We start from the raw sequence: 17,961 nt of genomic DNA on the forward strand, positions 1-17,961 counted from the left end.
GTGGAATAGCTGAAAATTATTTAATTTAGTTTTACTGGAATTTTTGCATTGCTTTCACTGCATGCCAAATCAGGCTGGTCATTTATTGAGGAGAGCTAACATGTTAGGCCAAAGATAGACACACAATGCTGGAGTAATTCAGCGGGATAGGCAGCATCTCTGGAGAGAAGGAATGGGTGATGTTTCGGGTCGAGACTCTAGACCATGCTATTTGACAGTCTAGTCACTTCTCAACATTTAAATTGACATCGATAAAATTCCATTTGTCATTTTATGCTGCCCACGAGACAGGATGGTTCAATCATTATTCACTATACTAATTGTGGTTGGCTTCAGTTACTACTTCCAAATACGGTATAGATAGCTTTTTGAGGAGGGGGTTTTGATAAATGAAAGATTTCAGGTTTGTACCATTGGACCTTTGTACCAAAGGATCACCATTAACAAAAAGTCTCTCTGCAGCTGGATTGGTTGACTGATCAGGGTCCATTTTAAATACTATCAAATACTTAAAGCAATGTATTGTTTTATCAGAATGCTAAGATTAATTACTGTATGCCGTTGGCACATCGGAAAGTGTTCTTGTGCTATGGCTAAGAATTGTTTTGTATTTGGCAGTAAATTCTTCCTGCCTAGTTATTAATGAATGGCAATGAATACCAGTGTGCTGCTGTTGCGTTACCACTTCACGTTTTGGACTTTCAAAACCCTCGGCTCCATTTCAATTGTACAGTGAACATAAATTGCTGTTCACTCGAGTGAAGCAATTCTTGTTGACTGACTGATGCATCTTTTGTGAAGTTATTAATGTTTGGGCTCAAAATTTGGGCAGATCTTGAGTACTTTCCAGAATGTGCTAAAGATTGTGACACAGCTGCAGATGCAGGAATCTATAGCAAAGAAAGGACAGCAGCTTGGGAATTCAGCGAATTGCACTTCATCTATGGAGGGAAATGGTCCTCAACGTTTCAGGACAAAAACCTTCATCTAGACTGCAATCGTGACCCAAAACAGCAACTGTCCATTTCCTTTTACATTTGCTAAAGATTTCTACATACAAGACATTGAAAGTGGTGAAGATCAAGTTGCAACTATATTGTCCACTCTGATTTAATAAATCCATGACTTGTTGACTAATTTAATGTAGAGAATATTGTTTTTTTTTAGAAATATCAATTGGCCCTTTACAGTATTCGTATTTAATGTTATTTAAACATGTTCCAATCATCGTTGGAGTACAAGATGACAAAACCAACACAAGGCTATAATAGGTAAAGCTGGCCAAAGGGTTTATTTTAATTGTTGGCTTTGAGGAGGCATTAAATAGCAAGGGACAAAATGTTTTCTGGCAGTTCCTGGTGGGACCCCCAAGAAATCAGAGCAGGAAAAATCATACAATCCTGATTGAAAAGGTAAGTGACTTTTCCTTATTTTCTTGCACTTAAAATGTGTTATTTGAATTTTATTAATATTTAAATCTATTTGAATAAGTTTAAATTCATTTAAAATCAGTGAGCTTTTTAAAGGCCATGGTATCCCAGGGTAGTATCCTGGGAATGGTTATCTTAATCTTAAGGACCATTCCCAATCTCCTCCACTATGTAAGACAGAAGAGACAGCAAACCCTCCAGCTCATTCAGTTCAGCACAACCACAGGTCGACAACTGATTATATGGCAACTGACCATCTGGCACCTCCTTTAATCCGGACAAAATTTCCGAGAGCATTGCATGTGACACATGCTCTTTCAGGATGCGTGCCTCCGTCCTGAAAGAGTTAATTGTTTATTTCTTTGTTCATTATGAATTCTTTAAGTTTCTAGCAATCCAAGGTGCTTTAGAAACATGGGAGGGGTATAATTATTGGGTCAGAGGCATTGTTGAATTATTATTACGTGACCTCTGTTAGATACTGGCAAGGCGCTGGAACCAAGGATGCTGGAAAATCGATGGTGTACCTTTATAAATTTTAAAACTTAGTTTAGGATATGCAGTGGCTTTGCAAATGTATACATTTTCGTATTGTGAGTGTCGATTGGAATTCTGCAACATATTAAAGGAAACCTACAATATATACTGTTTTTGTTTGGACTGCAACTGGACGTTAGACACTCTAGTGTCAAAATCTCCATTATAATCTCAAAATATAATTATCATAAACTAAGAAATGCTTTGGGTTTGGGAAGCCAACCATTGTAGTCCCAGGAATTCTCTCAGGTTATTGGAATCATTGCAACTGCTTCACCAAATGACCACCTTTCTGTCAAAAAAAATAACGGAGAAGTTTTTCCCATGGGGTGGTGGTTATGTGGAACGAGCTGTTCTAGGAGGTGATAGAGGCGGATATGATTACCATGTTTAAAAAGCTGGACTTCTCTGTTTCCAAGGTTGATGGACCTGTGATCAGCCATGATCATATTGAATTGCCATGGCAACCTTGAGGGTTCTGGTTGCCTACTCCTGCCCCCGTTTTCCTGTGCATATGAACGTTGTAGTTTCCTCCTGAAAATTTCAAAATACAAGTGAATATCTTTTTATTAGGTTTATATTACTTGAGCTACTTTAATCTTGTGCATGTTCTCAACTTTTCCTAAAATGTTTAGTGTTTAAAAATAATGTTTTGTACTTCATGTCTGGAAATTCTGCCAGCATTTACTGCTTCTTACTCTCCTCAACCAAAAACAAAATGGGATATAATGGCAATACCAGGTAACCCGGATGTTGGGAAGTGAAGTCAGTGCTCCAGAAATCATTTGTAGTTTTCTTTCGAGTTGACGAACATCATTACTGCTGGGTCAGTCACTGAGTCTAAACATATGGTGAAGGCCAGCCTAGTAAATTAGTGGGCTAAAATTCATAGCCTTAGCATCACTGAAGTGCTTGTTAAGTTTAAATCCAGCATCGCAATGGTGAAGCTATAGGTAATTAAATAAATATGCAAGCACTAGCTCCTGTCAGTAATGCCAATGAAGCTGCCAGACTGTTGCAAAAATCTACTATGCTTGTTTTTTTTTACACTGTAATCTGATTGTTTATTATCTGTCCTCTGAAATGTCCCAGCAAAACTATTAAGGAAGAAGTGATAAGTGCTGGCCAAATGATGCTCATATTCCATGAATAAATGGAAGGTTACCAAACACCTCCAAGCACCACTGAGTATCTGTTTATAAGAATGGTTCACTGTAAACTTCTCAAGGCAAGTTAGGGATAAGCAGTAAATGTAAACCGTGCTAGTAATACTTGCAATTGGGAATTGTTTTTGGTATATTTTAGTTTCCAGACCTAATTGTATTAGTTCATTTTGTTACACTACCAATAGTGGATTCAGCTGTAGCATGAGGATATTTTACATTGCATTGGATGAACCACTTAATTAACCAAATCAAAGTTTGGTTTAATTTCAACTGTTGTCAGCCATAATATTACATTTTCTAGTGCTTAGTTTACTTAGGGTGCTCAAATTCTACCACCAGAGGATGCTAATGAGTTTTATAAATCCTTTAAGGCATGTTGATTAAATAGCTAATTCATTTGTAAGTTTACTTGAGAATGAGCAATTGCTGGCAAAAATGAAAAAAAACATAAGTTGCAAAAAAACCTAAGGCTGCAATTTTTGAGGTGCTATTTGAGGATATTTACTACTATTATTTCATTAAAATTGTAAAAAGGATTTTTTTCCCATATAAACTGGCCATGTTTTAAACTTTTTAAAACTTAAATCGCTGAATAAAGATATGAGGAACATTTCCCATGCATCAGTGTGACAAATCTGAGTAAAAGACTGCATTGCAAACAAAGAAGAAAGAAAAATATCTTAGTTTGCAAGTGTCATTTCTTTTTACAGATATTTGGGATAAGCCAGCAGGGGGAAATTTTGGTAGTTTAAGTAGCAACTACCTTGGGGACAGGGCATCGCAATATGCTTTACAGCTAAGTGTCTGTCATGTTTAAATGCTATTCTAATGAATAAGGCCACATCAGAAATACAATGGGTGAAGTGAAAACTCTACTTTTTCATTCACAAAATGCTGGAGTAACTCAACAGGTCAGGCAGCATCTCAGGAGAGAAGGAATGGGTGACTTTTCAGGTCGAGACCCTTCTTTAGACTTATCAGACTTCAGACATCTACTTTTTCATTTATACTTTAAGATTAGAGAAGAATGATTCAGTAATATCTTAATGTTATGATCGTACAGCACGGCGACAGGCCCTGTGGCCCAACATGTCCATGCTAACCAAGATGCCTCATTTAAGTTAGTCCCATTTGACCATGTTTGGCCCAAATCCTTCTAAACCGTTACTATTTATTGACCTGTTTTAAATGTTGTTATTGTACCTGCCACAACTTCCTCTGGCAGCTCATTCATTATACCCACCAGTCTCTGTGGAGAAATTTCCCTCTTGGGTTCCTATTAACTCACCTCTCACCTCATGCTCTTGATTTCCCCTATCCTGGGAAAAAGAGTCTGCATTCACCCTCTCTATTTCTCTCATGACTTTATGCACCTCTATAAGATCATATGTTAGCGTCCTGTGCTCCAAGGAATACATATCAAGCCTGCCTAACCTCTCCCTCTAAATTAGGCTCTTGAGTCCTGGCAACACCCTTGCAAATCTTCTCGGCATTCTTTCCAACTTAATGGCATCTTTCCTTTAGCAAGGTGACCAAGATTGAACATAACACTCTTAATTGTGACCTCATCAACATTTGTACAACTGTGATATAACATCCCAACTTCCATACTCAATTTTCTGACTGTTGGACAGGAGCGTGCCTTCACCACCCTATCTACCCTGAAATGCCACTTTCAGGGAAAGGGAATTTTATAATTTAGAGGAAAATAATTTGTAGTGTAACATCAAAATAGGGCATTTGGAAAAAATCAAGGTAAGCACACCAATGTGTCTTAAGTACTGCAATTTCATCATTGTGAAACTTCCTTCTAAGCTATGCACATTTGTATATTTTTGGGCCTCTCACCAAGTTTGTGGTTATATGAAAATGATTTTTCAAAACTTGTTTTAGGTATTTTCATCATGAAAAGCTGATGCTGTGGAAAGATCTCAGTTTAAGGAACAACTAGCAGAAATGTATTTCTATTCAGTAGATAAAGGGAGTTGATATTTTGGTCAATGCTGGACATAAATTTCTGAATTTAGCTGAACAGAAGTATAATGGGTTTAATGCAAGGTTCGTCAACTTCCATTTTCCTGAAGGATCAAAAAAAGTGTGTTTATCACCTTTCATGACCACAGGATAACTCAATGTTTCTCAGCTAAAGTGCTCTCTAACTTTACTTGGTAATGTGAATAGAATCATGATAGTGGCAAGGTCCAACAAACAAAAATAAGAGATATTCTGGAACAGAAATAAATCTTTTCAGCATTTTGCAATGGCACCACCTTTTGAAAGAGCTGTTCAGTTTAGGTACATCCTACTATTTAATCTATTAGTTTCTCCATTGTCTCCACATAATCTGGTAAATACTTTGTTCAATGATGCTAAAAAATGTACCAAATACCCCAACTGAGGCCTGACAGTGGTTTCAACACTTCAGCATGACCTCCCTGTTTTTGTATTCAGTTCCGTCATTTACAAAGTGTAGACTTTCCCACCTGCCATCTTCAACTATTTGTGAACATGTTACTCCTTGCGTCGCAATCCCCACCCCGATCAAAGAACTTAATTTATTTTTGAAGGCACATTATTCAAAACCACATGCAAATCTTAAGTGTGGCCGAGCCAGTAATTTACTTTTTCAACCAATTTTAGACTGGAATGTTATTGTCAAGCTCATATTGTGCACATATATATGTAGGTTTTTAGCTCCTTTTATCTGAATTTTTTTTCTGGTGCTTTATTTTTAATGACTCAAGATGAGATATTTTAGTTGTACAAACTTGATGACTGGTGCACTGAAATCATGGGCCTTAATTGGGCATATAGACGTGTAATAAACTAAGAACACAGCCTCATCAATTGCTTTGGTATCCAATATGATATTAATTAGATGTGTCCTTGTGAAAGTAATTATATTTAAAATTAGTACCAGAAGTTAAACCTGCCATGAACCTGCACCACTCCTTTCTCCACCTAGGTGGCACTCACGGATAAACTAAGAGTTATTGTTAGGGATGGTCTCTTACAGTAAAATGCTATTTTTCTCCAGTGTAATTTTATAATAATCTATGTGCATTTTATTATTTCAGGGGACATATCTCTGCATGTTTTATTTATTTTTAACCTTTTCAATGGTGGTGATAACTTTTCACATGTTGAGCTTTCCTAGGACGAGCAGTAATCTGGTTTAACATAGTTTATTTTAAATATATATATTGATTGATAAAGAGACTCGATTGCAGTAACTTATTCATGTTTAATTTTATACATGACATGATATTGCAGTTTCAAAAACAAAATTCAGATTGCAGGCAAATATGGTGATCATTTTATATTGAAGATGAATTTTAGAAGTGTTATGGTAAGATGAATCCATGAAGATGCCAGCTTTTATTTTCATTCATGTTTCAATCATTTTCCCTTCTGATAGCACTGCAACTGTCTATTGCTCATAAATTATGTTTGTAATATTAAATTTTGTTGGCAGTAATGCTTCAAAATTAATTCATTGGTAACTGATTTAATTTTGTAAGGAGGTTATATGTGTAAAATAGAAAACGCCTTTACTTATGAAAATAGCGTTTTTAAAAAAGGGCAATAGTGCAATAAGTGTAGGGAGGAACTGCAGATGCAGGTTTAAACCGAAGACAGACACCAAAGGCTGGAGTAAATCAGCGGGTCAGGCAGCATCTCTGGAGAAAATAGAATAAGAGAACGCTTTGGGTCGACACCCTTCTTCATACTGAGAGTCGGGGAATGTCACGTATTTCTTTTCTCCAGAGATGCTACCTGAAGCGGTGAGTAACTGCAGCCTTTTGTCTGTCTTCGGTAGTACAGTGACGTTAGTGAGTAGAGTTGCAAGTATCAATTTTGTGACTTGATGCTATAAAAATAGGCACTGTTGCAATTTCACCTATACAGTTGGTGCTTTTAGAAATGGTCCAAGTTTAAAAGGTGGAAAAGATGGAGAGTGAGAGTAAATGAACATATAACGCAAAAGGCTTTTACTTTTGATATTTTAATTAAAAAATTAAACCAAACTTTGCTCCTTGGAGAATAAGGTTGGGGAATTAATACTTTACATTCCAAATGATACTAGATAAGTAAGAGCAAATAACTTAATGGTGGTGTTGAGACCAAGATCTTATCAGACAACATGATTTGAATGGTAGACTATTTTAAGGGGCCAACTGTCTCACTATCTCCTTTTGTTCTCATGTCATCTTGTTAAAATAATGAAATGTTGCTGCATTATCTCACCCCTTTAATTCAGTTTTGTGATGGGGTGCATCATTTGAACTTTATCTTTTGGAGCTGGCTTCAGAAGGTTCAATGAATGGGCTGGACACTGATCAACACCTCCAGGCATCGTTTGAAGCCTGACATTTTCCTCTGGGCTTCATGCTTGGGACAATATCCTTAATTGTTACTTGATAACATTGTCAGAGCCCGTCCCTTCGCATAGTATGCAGTGATTCAAGAACGTTTTCTCTGCTATAAATATGATTTCAGAATAATGCCATCAAAATTGTCACCTGACGTAAATGATGTAACTAAATTATTGTTTGGTATGTTCAAATAATACCAAAATTGAGGAACTTCAGTTAAGAAGAAGGATCAATGAAGCTGGAATTGGCCTCCTTGTGGCAGGGGAAGTTATGGGGAAACGTTAATTGTGACATTCAAAATTTAGACGTTACATTGGGAGATAGAGAAATATATATTTCTATCCCTGGGGGCCCAGAAACACTAGGATAAGGATTAAACATAAGTTTGTTTTCACTACAATCCTATTTGTTTCCAAATGAACAGCAACTATTTGCAATAGGTTTTCTCCGACATTGTACCAAATTGCTTTGTGTATATTTAACCAATTTTATTTTTCAATCTAAAAACTTTTTTGAAATGTCAAAATTCACTAGAGCTTATTGAATGTCAATTGTTTTGACTTGATCACCTATAAGCTGAGGTGGTAGATGGAACATCTGTCGGTTATTGCTTTATTTTGAAATAATTTCTGCCACCATTATTTTTTTTTAAAATCTTGTATTTGGGAATTGATGTTCTAGTTGTGTGGAGGTATCTCAGTGGCTTTGTCCAAGATGAGCCATGGTAGTCTAGTATTCAAGTTAAATATTCTCAGAAAACATATTGAAACTTAATGAAATTTTTATCAAATTCCAGGGCCTGCTTTTGTAGGTAAATTGCCCTGCAGACTTGTCACACTCATTATACATAGCAGCCAGTTAAGCTGCTATATATCTGCAAACTCGCAGGAACTTGTAATTCAAAGCAGCTCCCATCATAAATGTGGAGATGCAAATTTATAATGGAAAACCTGGTGGTAGGTCCAAAAATATGGTAAGTTTAGCAACACAAGAAAATAGTATGCTAAAATAAATGCTGTGCAAAGAAATAACTTTCCTGAATAGAATTTTCAAGGAATTATGTTCCTTTCAGGAAAAAATGCTCCCATTATTAAACTCCATTATTTGAATGATAATACCGATTTACAAACTTTTTAATCATTCAAGCCAGATATACTTCTGCACACCTGTCTGTATACCTCCTCCCTTGGTTCTTTCCAGGGACTCCCACAGTACTTTCAGGTTAGGCAAAGGTCCATTTGCATGGCCTCCAACCTTATCTACTGTTCTAGGTGTGGACTCCGAAGAGCAGACTGGGCGATCATTTCGCTGAACACCTTTGCTCAGTCCACCTTGGCCTACGCGATCTCCTGGTTGCCAAACACTTTAACTCCCCTTCCCATTCCCATAGTGACCTTTCCGTCCTGGGCCTCCTCCACTGTCGGAGAGAGGCCAAATGCAAATTAGAGGAACAGCACCATACAGCTTACAACCTAGCGATATGAATATTGATTTCACTAACTTCAAGTAACCCTTGCATCCCTTCTCTCTCCGTCCCTCCCCTAGCCAAGTCGTACTAGTTTCACTGTCATCCTGCTGAGTTTCACTGTTTGTATCACTAATTATCACCACCTTTCCACATTCAACAATGGACCATTGTGGGCTCTACCTTTCCTTGATCATCGTTGCTGGCATTGATTTGTCCTTTTGCATACCGTTCATTCATTTTTTTCTATGTACCTTTTCATATCCCTTGTTTCCCTCTCCTCTGACACAGTCTGAAGAAGGATCTTGACCCAAAACGTCACCTATTCATTTTCTCCTGAGATGTTGCCTGACCCAATGAGCTACTCCTGCTTTTTGTGTCTCTTTTTGGTATAAACCAGCAGCTGCAGTTCCTTCCTATGCACACCTCTCTGCAATTCAGAATGATGCAATTGCTAGCTGACTTGTCTGGGCATGCATTTCAGATCATTATTGCCTCAGACCAGGTTTGTGGACCTAACATAGATCAGCTGCTAGCAGAGCCCTTCAGTTTTCCTGACGGCGCCCAAGAAAATTTCTCATTACCTGAAAGAATGTTATTCCTTCTGATATTTACATCCCGGTTGCTTCTTGTATAATTAGAGCAATAGTAGGAAGTAGGTGGATCACCATTTGAGAAGTTTGAAGATGGTTCCAGCGATTCCTTCTTTAAATTCCTGTTTAAATCAGCACCAGCTTCCTTTGTGCTGTTATTAACCATTCTTTTCAGAAACTTATTGTGAATATCTGGTCCTGAATTACTCAAAAGCACTAAAGATGGTAAATTCTCTTAATTCTGTTTCTGCTCCTTGAAACTAATTTTTCACTTTCAGAAATATAACTCTTATTCAAAAGGCAAACTATTAAAAAAAATTGTGATCTTTAATTTACAATCCGAAGATTTCACTTATCCCTGAATTGTGGGCATTTTTTTTCTGAGCAGACTTTCTTTCACATTTTTTTATTTATGCACCAAATTACACTTTTTTTGTATGCCCATTTATTTTGCCTGATTATATTCTCTTGAAGCTTCTGCATCTTTCACTCGCACTGGCATATTGTGAAAGATAAATTCCTACCCCACTATCTTAGATGGTACATTAATCTGTCATACTCTGTCCATTTGTCTGATATAGTTGGATATTAAGGTTTCAGCAATTTTTTAAATTTCAAAAAGCAGGATATGTCTCCAAATTTGTATTATTTGCCCTGTCCCTTTTTTCAAAATCCAATTTCCTCGATCATTTTCTTGAAGATAGTCATGTTGCATATTGCTCAATTGATCCTATTACTGATGTTCAGGAAAGAACTGCAGATGCTGGTTTAAATCAAAGGTAGACACAAAATGCTGGAGTAACTCAGTGGGACAGGCAGCATCTCTGGAGAGAAGGAGTGGGTGACGTTTCGGGTCGAGACCCTTCTTCAGACCTGTCCCGCTGAATTACTCCAGCATTTTGTGTCTTATCTTCTATTACTGATGTTCCTTGACAGATGGTATGGGTCTCTGCTAGCTTTCCTCATTCACTGTCCATATACAAACTTCCAGCAGAGGTCACTGAACAACAGTCAGGCTGTTTTATTTGCCATTTCTAGCCTGAGGCTACATGAATCTGTCTGCGTGTCCCCACCAACTCCCCTGATGAGATTAGTACCTCAAGACAGATCAGTAATTCACTGTCTTAGTTTTATTTTTGTCTTCGACTATCTAAAATTGTGGTTTCAGTTTTAAAATACCAGCTAAAATGTATACTACAATTTAAAAGCTTTATCAAAGCCTTTCCATAATGGATTTGAAATCTTGTAAATCATCAGCAAACGTAAAACTGGCTATTTATTTTGAGTTTACCATTGAGCATCTTAACTAGTCAAATATCGTTTTCTCCAGAAGAATTAAGAGGAGGAAATTGTGCTTCTTGGAGTCTATTACCAGCAATTTTTTTTAAAGCTTTCTGGATTTTAAACTGTGCTGTAATTAAGAAAATTGTAGCCCCATGCTGAGATTGGGTGAAAATTAAGGTAAAATTAGTCATGCAATTTTTAGAAGGTCACATTTGCCAAATGCACATGGGATTTCAGTGCTCTGACGTGTCAAAATAATACAAAAATTTGCATCTTGTATGTAAATTAAAATTAAATTGAAGGCTGGCCATTTTTTTTTCTGCTTGTCATTAAGTATTCTTAAATCTGATTCTTCTGAGCTGTGCGTAGGGTAATGTTCCCTGTATGCATGCATTAATAAGTGTTCGAAGTACAAATCTATATTGTCCAGTGAGCAATTCCTTTTGCATGTTAATTAATTTTTGTGGCACATTTCAGTGGAGCATCTGATTCTGTGCTAATGTGCAAGTACTTACTGAGTGCATTTTAATCATTTATGTCATGGCTGTATTTGGGTTAATTTAAAAATATTCACATTTGTGAAAATTTGAGGTGTTGAGAGGAAAAAATCATGGTAAAATTCAAGGGAAAATCTTGCCTAATCAAAGCTTAATTTTGGGTGGTTCTGAAGAACTAATTTGCTTCTAACCCATGTTCCTATCGTAGTATTTTCAAATCTTTTGTTGGTGCCCACTCATCCTTGCTTTCTACCTGACCCACTACATCATTTGCTCATACTTTGACAACACTCCTTCCAACTCCTGTTCTATGTTCTTGTGGTGGAATGGTTGCACTTGAGTGATGTTGAAGGATAAAGAAATAAAGATTATAACTGATTAATGAATTGATCTAGACTAATGCAGATATTCAAAATGGGTTTTAAATTATACAAAGATTTCCATTAGGGACCATGTCCATTGGTAGTGTGAAATTTATTTTGGGAGCTAGATTTTAAAACAGACCAGAGATGAAGATGGTGAGTTAGTATCTTCACTGTATTTTCCCCACGCACTGATCTGCTGCCCTTTTGCTTTAAATGACGTGCAAATTACACATCTTAATCCAAAGTTTGGCTTTATTCATTTAAAATCTAGTATCTAATTTCATTTTCCAGCTATTCGGTAAGAAGGGGGCAATATAGTTCTATTAAACTCGATGTTACTTTGAATTGTGAATTCTCTAGATAATTACTTGTGGATCTTTCTTGTAATGCACCAGAATTTATACTGTTTTTCTGGTACTGCTGATTTCTGCATTCTAACGGTCTCTCTAAGTCATTTGCTCACATTTTGACTATACTTTAGTTTATCCCCTCTCATTCTTGTGATTTTACTATAGTACTTTCCAGCCTACCTACAATAGCACAATTAGAAATTCCAGGTAATTCCCACATACTTCCATTCCTCTATTGGTATGTGGCATTTTAAATTAATATGTTTTTACAACAATTTAAAAAATAGGTTAATCATGCATGATTTTTCTGTAACATGTTAATTCACAGACAGGTCACAATTCTATTTCACTGCTTGCTGATATGTTAACTATCCCAATCACAGTTTATACCTTCAACCTAATCGTTACAGCTTTGCTGAATGCAATGGTTTAATGGATCACTATAGTAATTTACCAAACTGCAAATAAATGTTTTACATAAATATGAGAGTAACAATACAAAACTTATAAAATTGATTTCTATTGAAAGTTTGAAGTTGATATTAGCTGTGATATCCTATGATCCTTTCACCATGGTATTTAAGCTTTTAGATCTTTTTATTCAAGACTGAGGAAAATTATACAATTGAGTATTTTGCAAACACATTTTATGAAAGCATCTATTAACAGTCTTAAATTACCTCCATTGTAAACTGTTGATTTGTTAAACCAGCAAAAGCTTCACTTCAATCAGAAATCTCTTGTTTTTAAATCTCAAAATGAAGACAACTTGCCATTAATTATTTCTAATTTCCACCTTGAATAGCAGTGTGGACACAACATCAAATTGAGCCTGATATTTTAACATATACGAGCTGGTTTATTTAAAGGTCTTATTCGTTATTTTGAAGGTTGTTTGCTGACAAGGATGAAAGAAGACAATAGTGTGTTTAATTGTTAACACCTGTCTATCTTAAAGTGGCTTAAGTTTTAAATGTATTTTTTAAATTTGCCATAACCATCCGTGTGAAAACTATTAGTAATTTCTGCCACAATCGGGTAAAATACCAGTTAGAAAAATAAATAACTAGAACAGCCACTTCTAAATCCAGACTGAAATATTTAAGCTTCATTTCATTTAAAGCATTAAGTACAGTTTGGAGAAAGAGAACCACTGCCAGAATTTTGGTAACTTTATTCTGGAAATAAAAAATATTAAAGTTCAGTTCTGTAGTTAAAAGTTGAAAGCATTTTACTCACAGATATCCCATTTCTTAAACTGTATGTTGGTTACATGAGCTCATTAATTTATACTTCACATTCTTTATAAGGCAGCTGTTGACATTTACATTGTCCATAACCATTTATGATCACCAGTGCGCCTTCCTCGTGGGTGGGCTCATATTCATTATAGGGTACTTGTGTAGATAAATCTGCCATAGGCTGCCGAGCTTGATGGCGAATTTGTCTTCGGTGTTGCATCATGGAGCAGTGCCTTATACGTCTCAGGGTAGGCGGGCAGCATTTCCGTGAAATATACACCACAAGGATAATGAGGAAAAAAGAGAACAATAAAGCCATTGTTCCAGTTATTATCCTGTGTGTAAAGAGAGTATTATCAGGCTCAAAGAAGTCTTCTCCAGTTGTTTCTATAGTTGGATTTTCAATATCCTCTGTAGTGGAGTCTAAGGATGTTAATTTTGTCACATACTCGGTAGTTTCTGGCTCCCGTGTGGGATCTGTATAGCCAGTGGTTATTTGTGTGGTGGCTGCTGAAAGATTGCTGCAGATTTGAAATCCATGAACGGCATCTAAGATTTCCTCGCCTTGTGTGTGTTCTGGGCCAGCACAGACCATCGGGTTCTCCCATCGGCCTTGGAAATTGCTTAGCCAGGATGCCAGGGCACAAATACTTTTGTTACAAACCCACATGTTGCCAGAAAGACCAATGTGAGTTAGAGATTTCCACGAGTTAACGATCTGAGCATCCAGGCTGGTTAGCTTGTTTGAATCCATCAGAAGTATCTTGAGGTTTGGCATGGTAATGAAAACTAAAGGGTCAATTGTTCTAATTTCATTTCCTGTCACATCAAGTTTTTCCAATGTGTCCCAGGTCCATTCCATTCCACATAACAAGATACTAATTTTGTTCCACTGCAAAAATAGTGTTTGGAGGCTGATTAGCCGAGGGAAATGAGCAAAATTAATCTTTGTCAGCTGGTTGTGCTCCAGGTGAAGCTCCTTGAGTTTGATTAATCCTGCAAAGCCATTACGAGCCAGACTTCGTAAACGATTGTTGCTTATATCCAAAAACTCCAGGCTTCGGCAGTCCCAGAAAACCCTTATGGGAATGGTCCTTAGTGAATTGGAACGTAGATGTAGAGTCTGAAGCTTCCGTAAGCTGTGGAATTGCTCTGGTTGCAGAGATGTAATTTGATTAAATGACAGGTCCAGGTTCTGCAAGTTAATCAGCTGACTGAATGTGGTGTTTGCCAGACGCACAATTCTATTGTAACTGAGGATTAATTCTTTGAGTTTATACAGTCCTTGGAAAGCGTCCTCTTGAATAACAGAAATCTGGTTGTGATCTAAATAGAGCCATGCAAGTTGGCTGAAGCTTGTAAACTGATCGTTTTGTAGTTCAAAAAAACTATTGTGCCTGAGTGACAAGCCGATAGACCCATGGGAGACATTATCGGGTACTCCTTGAAAACCTTGAGAATCGCAGTAAAAGAGCAGCTCTTCGCATCTGCATTTCTGTGGACATGCTGCGCTTGAGGCAGACAGCATTTTCAATAACATGCTCATCACACACAATGCCACCGTTGTTGGCCCCCCCAATGGCCATTTCGAATGCAAACCTGTAGGTGGCAATCAAATGAAATTCATTTAAAATTTCAGCCTAAACAACCCATCATATATGTTGATTGATTTAGGTATTTGTTCCCCTCCCCCCACTAAAGCTCTTTAGAGTAGCTGACGATGATAGAATTTTAAGATATGATTTTCATTTTAAAAGGCAAAAACATTCTACTTGTTTTCAGCAAGATAAGTAAATGCTCCTTCCCCCTTTACCCACTGCATCACTTCCCCTTTTGGTGTTGAAAATCTCATTTGAAAAGAAAACACTTACCCATTCTCTTCTGCACATTGGAGACTGCATTCAACTATCCTTCCGTTAAGACGACTTGAGCAGTGAGCTGGAAAGAAGTTCCAGTGGAAGAGGCAGCATTTGAAAGGACACAATACAAAGGGATTTCTATTTGCTTTCACATAAGACAATGGCGAGTACTCCAGTTGGAGGCAAAAAGAAAAATGCCATAGTAATTCTTCACCTATCTCAGCTGTAGCGTTTCCTCCCAAAGCTTTGCCCTTGCCCTGCTTTGATTTCCACTGGCTTAGTACTATAGTAATTTTTCTCGCGAATGAATGAAAACAAACATTTCCTTCTCTTGTCCATTCAATTGCTTAATTAAAGCCCAAACCTTCGGCTGCACAGCTGGTGGTCCTGTCCTTAACTTGTTGATGGTAATGAAGTACTTGTGCAGAGACTAGCTAGCGGTGTGAACACATTGACTGAAAGCTTCTTTGGAACGGAATGCTGTGCTGGTGCTGCAAGAACGCAGACTTGCAGATTGGTGGCAGGCTGGCGTAAGCTTGTGACGTGCAATGTTTTCAGGCTTTTCAGTAGCATGATGATGAGCTTCATGCTGCATGCAGTCTGCAAATTGGATGAACAGACATTGAAGCATCGAAAATGACTAATAAATAAACCGGGAGAGTATTGTAAATAATTTGTCTAGAGCTGTGCTTATCAGGAGAATTATAGCCTATTCTTATTTTAGTAATTGCCTTGTACCAAATAATCCTTAAAAGAAAACAATTAGCTTACCTTTGGAAAAGGTAATGCAGCTATCATAATGTTTTCAGGTTCAAGTCGTTTGGTTGAATATTTAAATAATTTTGATATATTCTGCAAGGTGTTGTCCCTATTTTAAATTACACTGTGCTGTTTGTATGTAAAACAAAAATACTGATCAACGAAAGCATTCTTACAGATGTTAGAATAAAAAAATCTAAATTGCTTTGCGTGGAATTTCACTGCATTTCATGAGTGATAGCTCTGCCTGTAACCTTTAATATGACATCAATTTTAAACATTAAGGCACAACAACTCTAAAATGGCCCCACAATATTTTACATAATTAAATCTGTATTGAAGATGTATGCTAAACTGGAGTAATATTTTCATGTAATCCTTAAAATGTTTAGATATGCTTTCAGCTAATTTTGTATTGTGGTTTAATGCTTTTATTTTCAAACGTACAACTGCTAAAACTCTTCCTTTCATCATCCATTCTATTTCTGCATTGCTGCTGTAAAATTCTGCAGACACATTGCCCTCCAGTAACTACAGAACTGATCATAACTGAAGAAGTAACAGTAAATAGCTATGCAACTGAACCTTTATCTTGCCCCACCTTGAAGTCTGCGAGTTCACTTTCAACAAAGGTCACATTTTAATCATCTGCCTTCTTTGAAACCACAGAATGAAGTGTAGGACGCCACATTTAATACCAAAAGGCAAGGTGGTGGATTAAAGATGTTAATGGTCCTCTTACTGGTGGATGACATTCATGGTAACTCAATAAGGCAGGATTAATGAATCTATGAGTTTTGTTCTCAGAATACCATGTATTTTAACTTCCAAGCATCCTTTAATCGATTTTGGATATGGTTACATATGGCCAAAAACCATCTGAATTAATATTTTCTGGAATTTCATTCCCCAATGAAAAGACTAGTAGCATTCCTGCTTATTGATTTCAACATTGTAGGTTCAAGGTACCTTTCATTCACATGAACATAATCTGTTACTTTGTTAACATACTTGGCAAATGCTGCATTTAGAGTCGTCTTCTCTGGCGTGAAATGTTAAACTAAAGCCTGGATACCCCAGAAGGATAGTGTAGAATCTTTAAGGATGAGCAGGATTATTCTGGTCGAGTGAAAAAGATTTATCATTCAACCAATTATCTGGTCATTTATCTTATTGTTGTATGTGAAATCTTGATATATTTTAATTAACTGTCTCCTTTTCTTAAATTATAACAGTGGGCATGCTTCAGAGACAATTTATTGTCTTTGAAGTGCTTTGACATGTTCTGAGAATTGAAAAATTTTTGGACAAGTAGAACAGGTTTACCAAACTTTGAGTCCAGATAAATAAGTATGAACAATGGTGAATACGATTGGCAATATCTCTGAATGTTCTTATCATGGAACTTTAGTATCTCTAATTTATAAGTATTTTAATTCAAATTCTAGAAGTTTCTTAATCATTAATTTCACATCTGGTAAAGTACTTGATATTAATCGGAATCTTTCACAATTTCCAACCATGAACACCACTGCATAGACCTTTCAGTCGACAATGTTGTGAAATGAGCTGCAGCTAATTTTGATTGAAAATTAAGGAATGTCCATGAAATTGATTTAGTTCAATGATACCTTTGTCACATATACCTAGGTACAGTGAAATGCTTTGTTTTGCATACAACCTGGTAAAATCATGCAGCCCAAAACACAAAGAAATGTTCACATTGGCAATAAATACAATTTTGGAAAACTTTCAGTTCTAATGCTTTGTGAACAGCATTTATCTTGCTGTGCTCAAAACTATTGAACATTGAGCATGGTATAAAATTACCCGTGGTTAGAATTTTGTCATCAATAGCATGCACTAAACCGTGATAACGGATCTTGGGCTTGTTATATTTTCTTTGATAGTTGGTTGCATTGATTATGTCACCTCACCTATAGTCTAATATATTGGATATATAGTCATGATTGTAGCTGAATTTCTGCCAGGTAATTTTGGAAATAAAGGACCCATAAATATTTCTTAAAATTCAGGTG

General features: G+C 36.6%; 2 protein-coding genes across 4 annotated transcripts in view; one reads left to right on the top strand and one right to left on the bottom strand.

Annotated features, from left to right (window-relative positions):
• ctnna1 (catenin (cadherin-associated protein), alpha 1) overlaps nt 1-17,961 on the top strand; it is a 366,450-nt gene that overhangs the window by 305,235 nt on the left and 43,254 nt on the right. The window lies entirely within an intron of this gene.
• On the bottom strand, nt 9,895-15,683 carry lrrtm2 (leucine rich repeat transmembrane neuronal 2). Its single transcript, XM_078411615.1, has 2 exons — nt 15,176-15,683; nt 9,895-14,903 (listed from the first exon to the last, which is right to left on the bottom strand). The coding sequence occupies exons 1-2, from the start codon at nt 15,177-15,179 to the stop codon at nt 13,351-13,353; spliced, it is 1,557 nt and encodes a 518-aa protein (XP_078267741.1). The 5' UTR covers nt 15,180-15,683; the 3' UTR covers nt 9,895-13,350.

The sequence above is a fragment of the Rhinoraja longicauda genome, chromosome 14 (assembly GCF_053455715.1).
Source record: "Rhinoraja longicauda isolate Sanriku21f chromosome 14, sRhiLon1.1, whole genome shotgun sequence".
NCBI classification, from domain to species: Eukaryota; Metazoa; Chordata; class Chondrichthyes; order Rajiformes; family Arhynchobatidae; genus Rhinoraja; species Rhinoraja longicauda.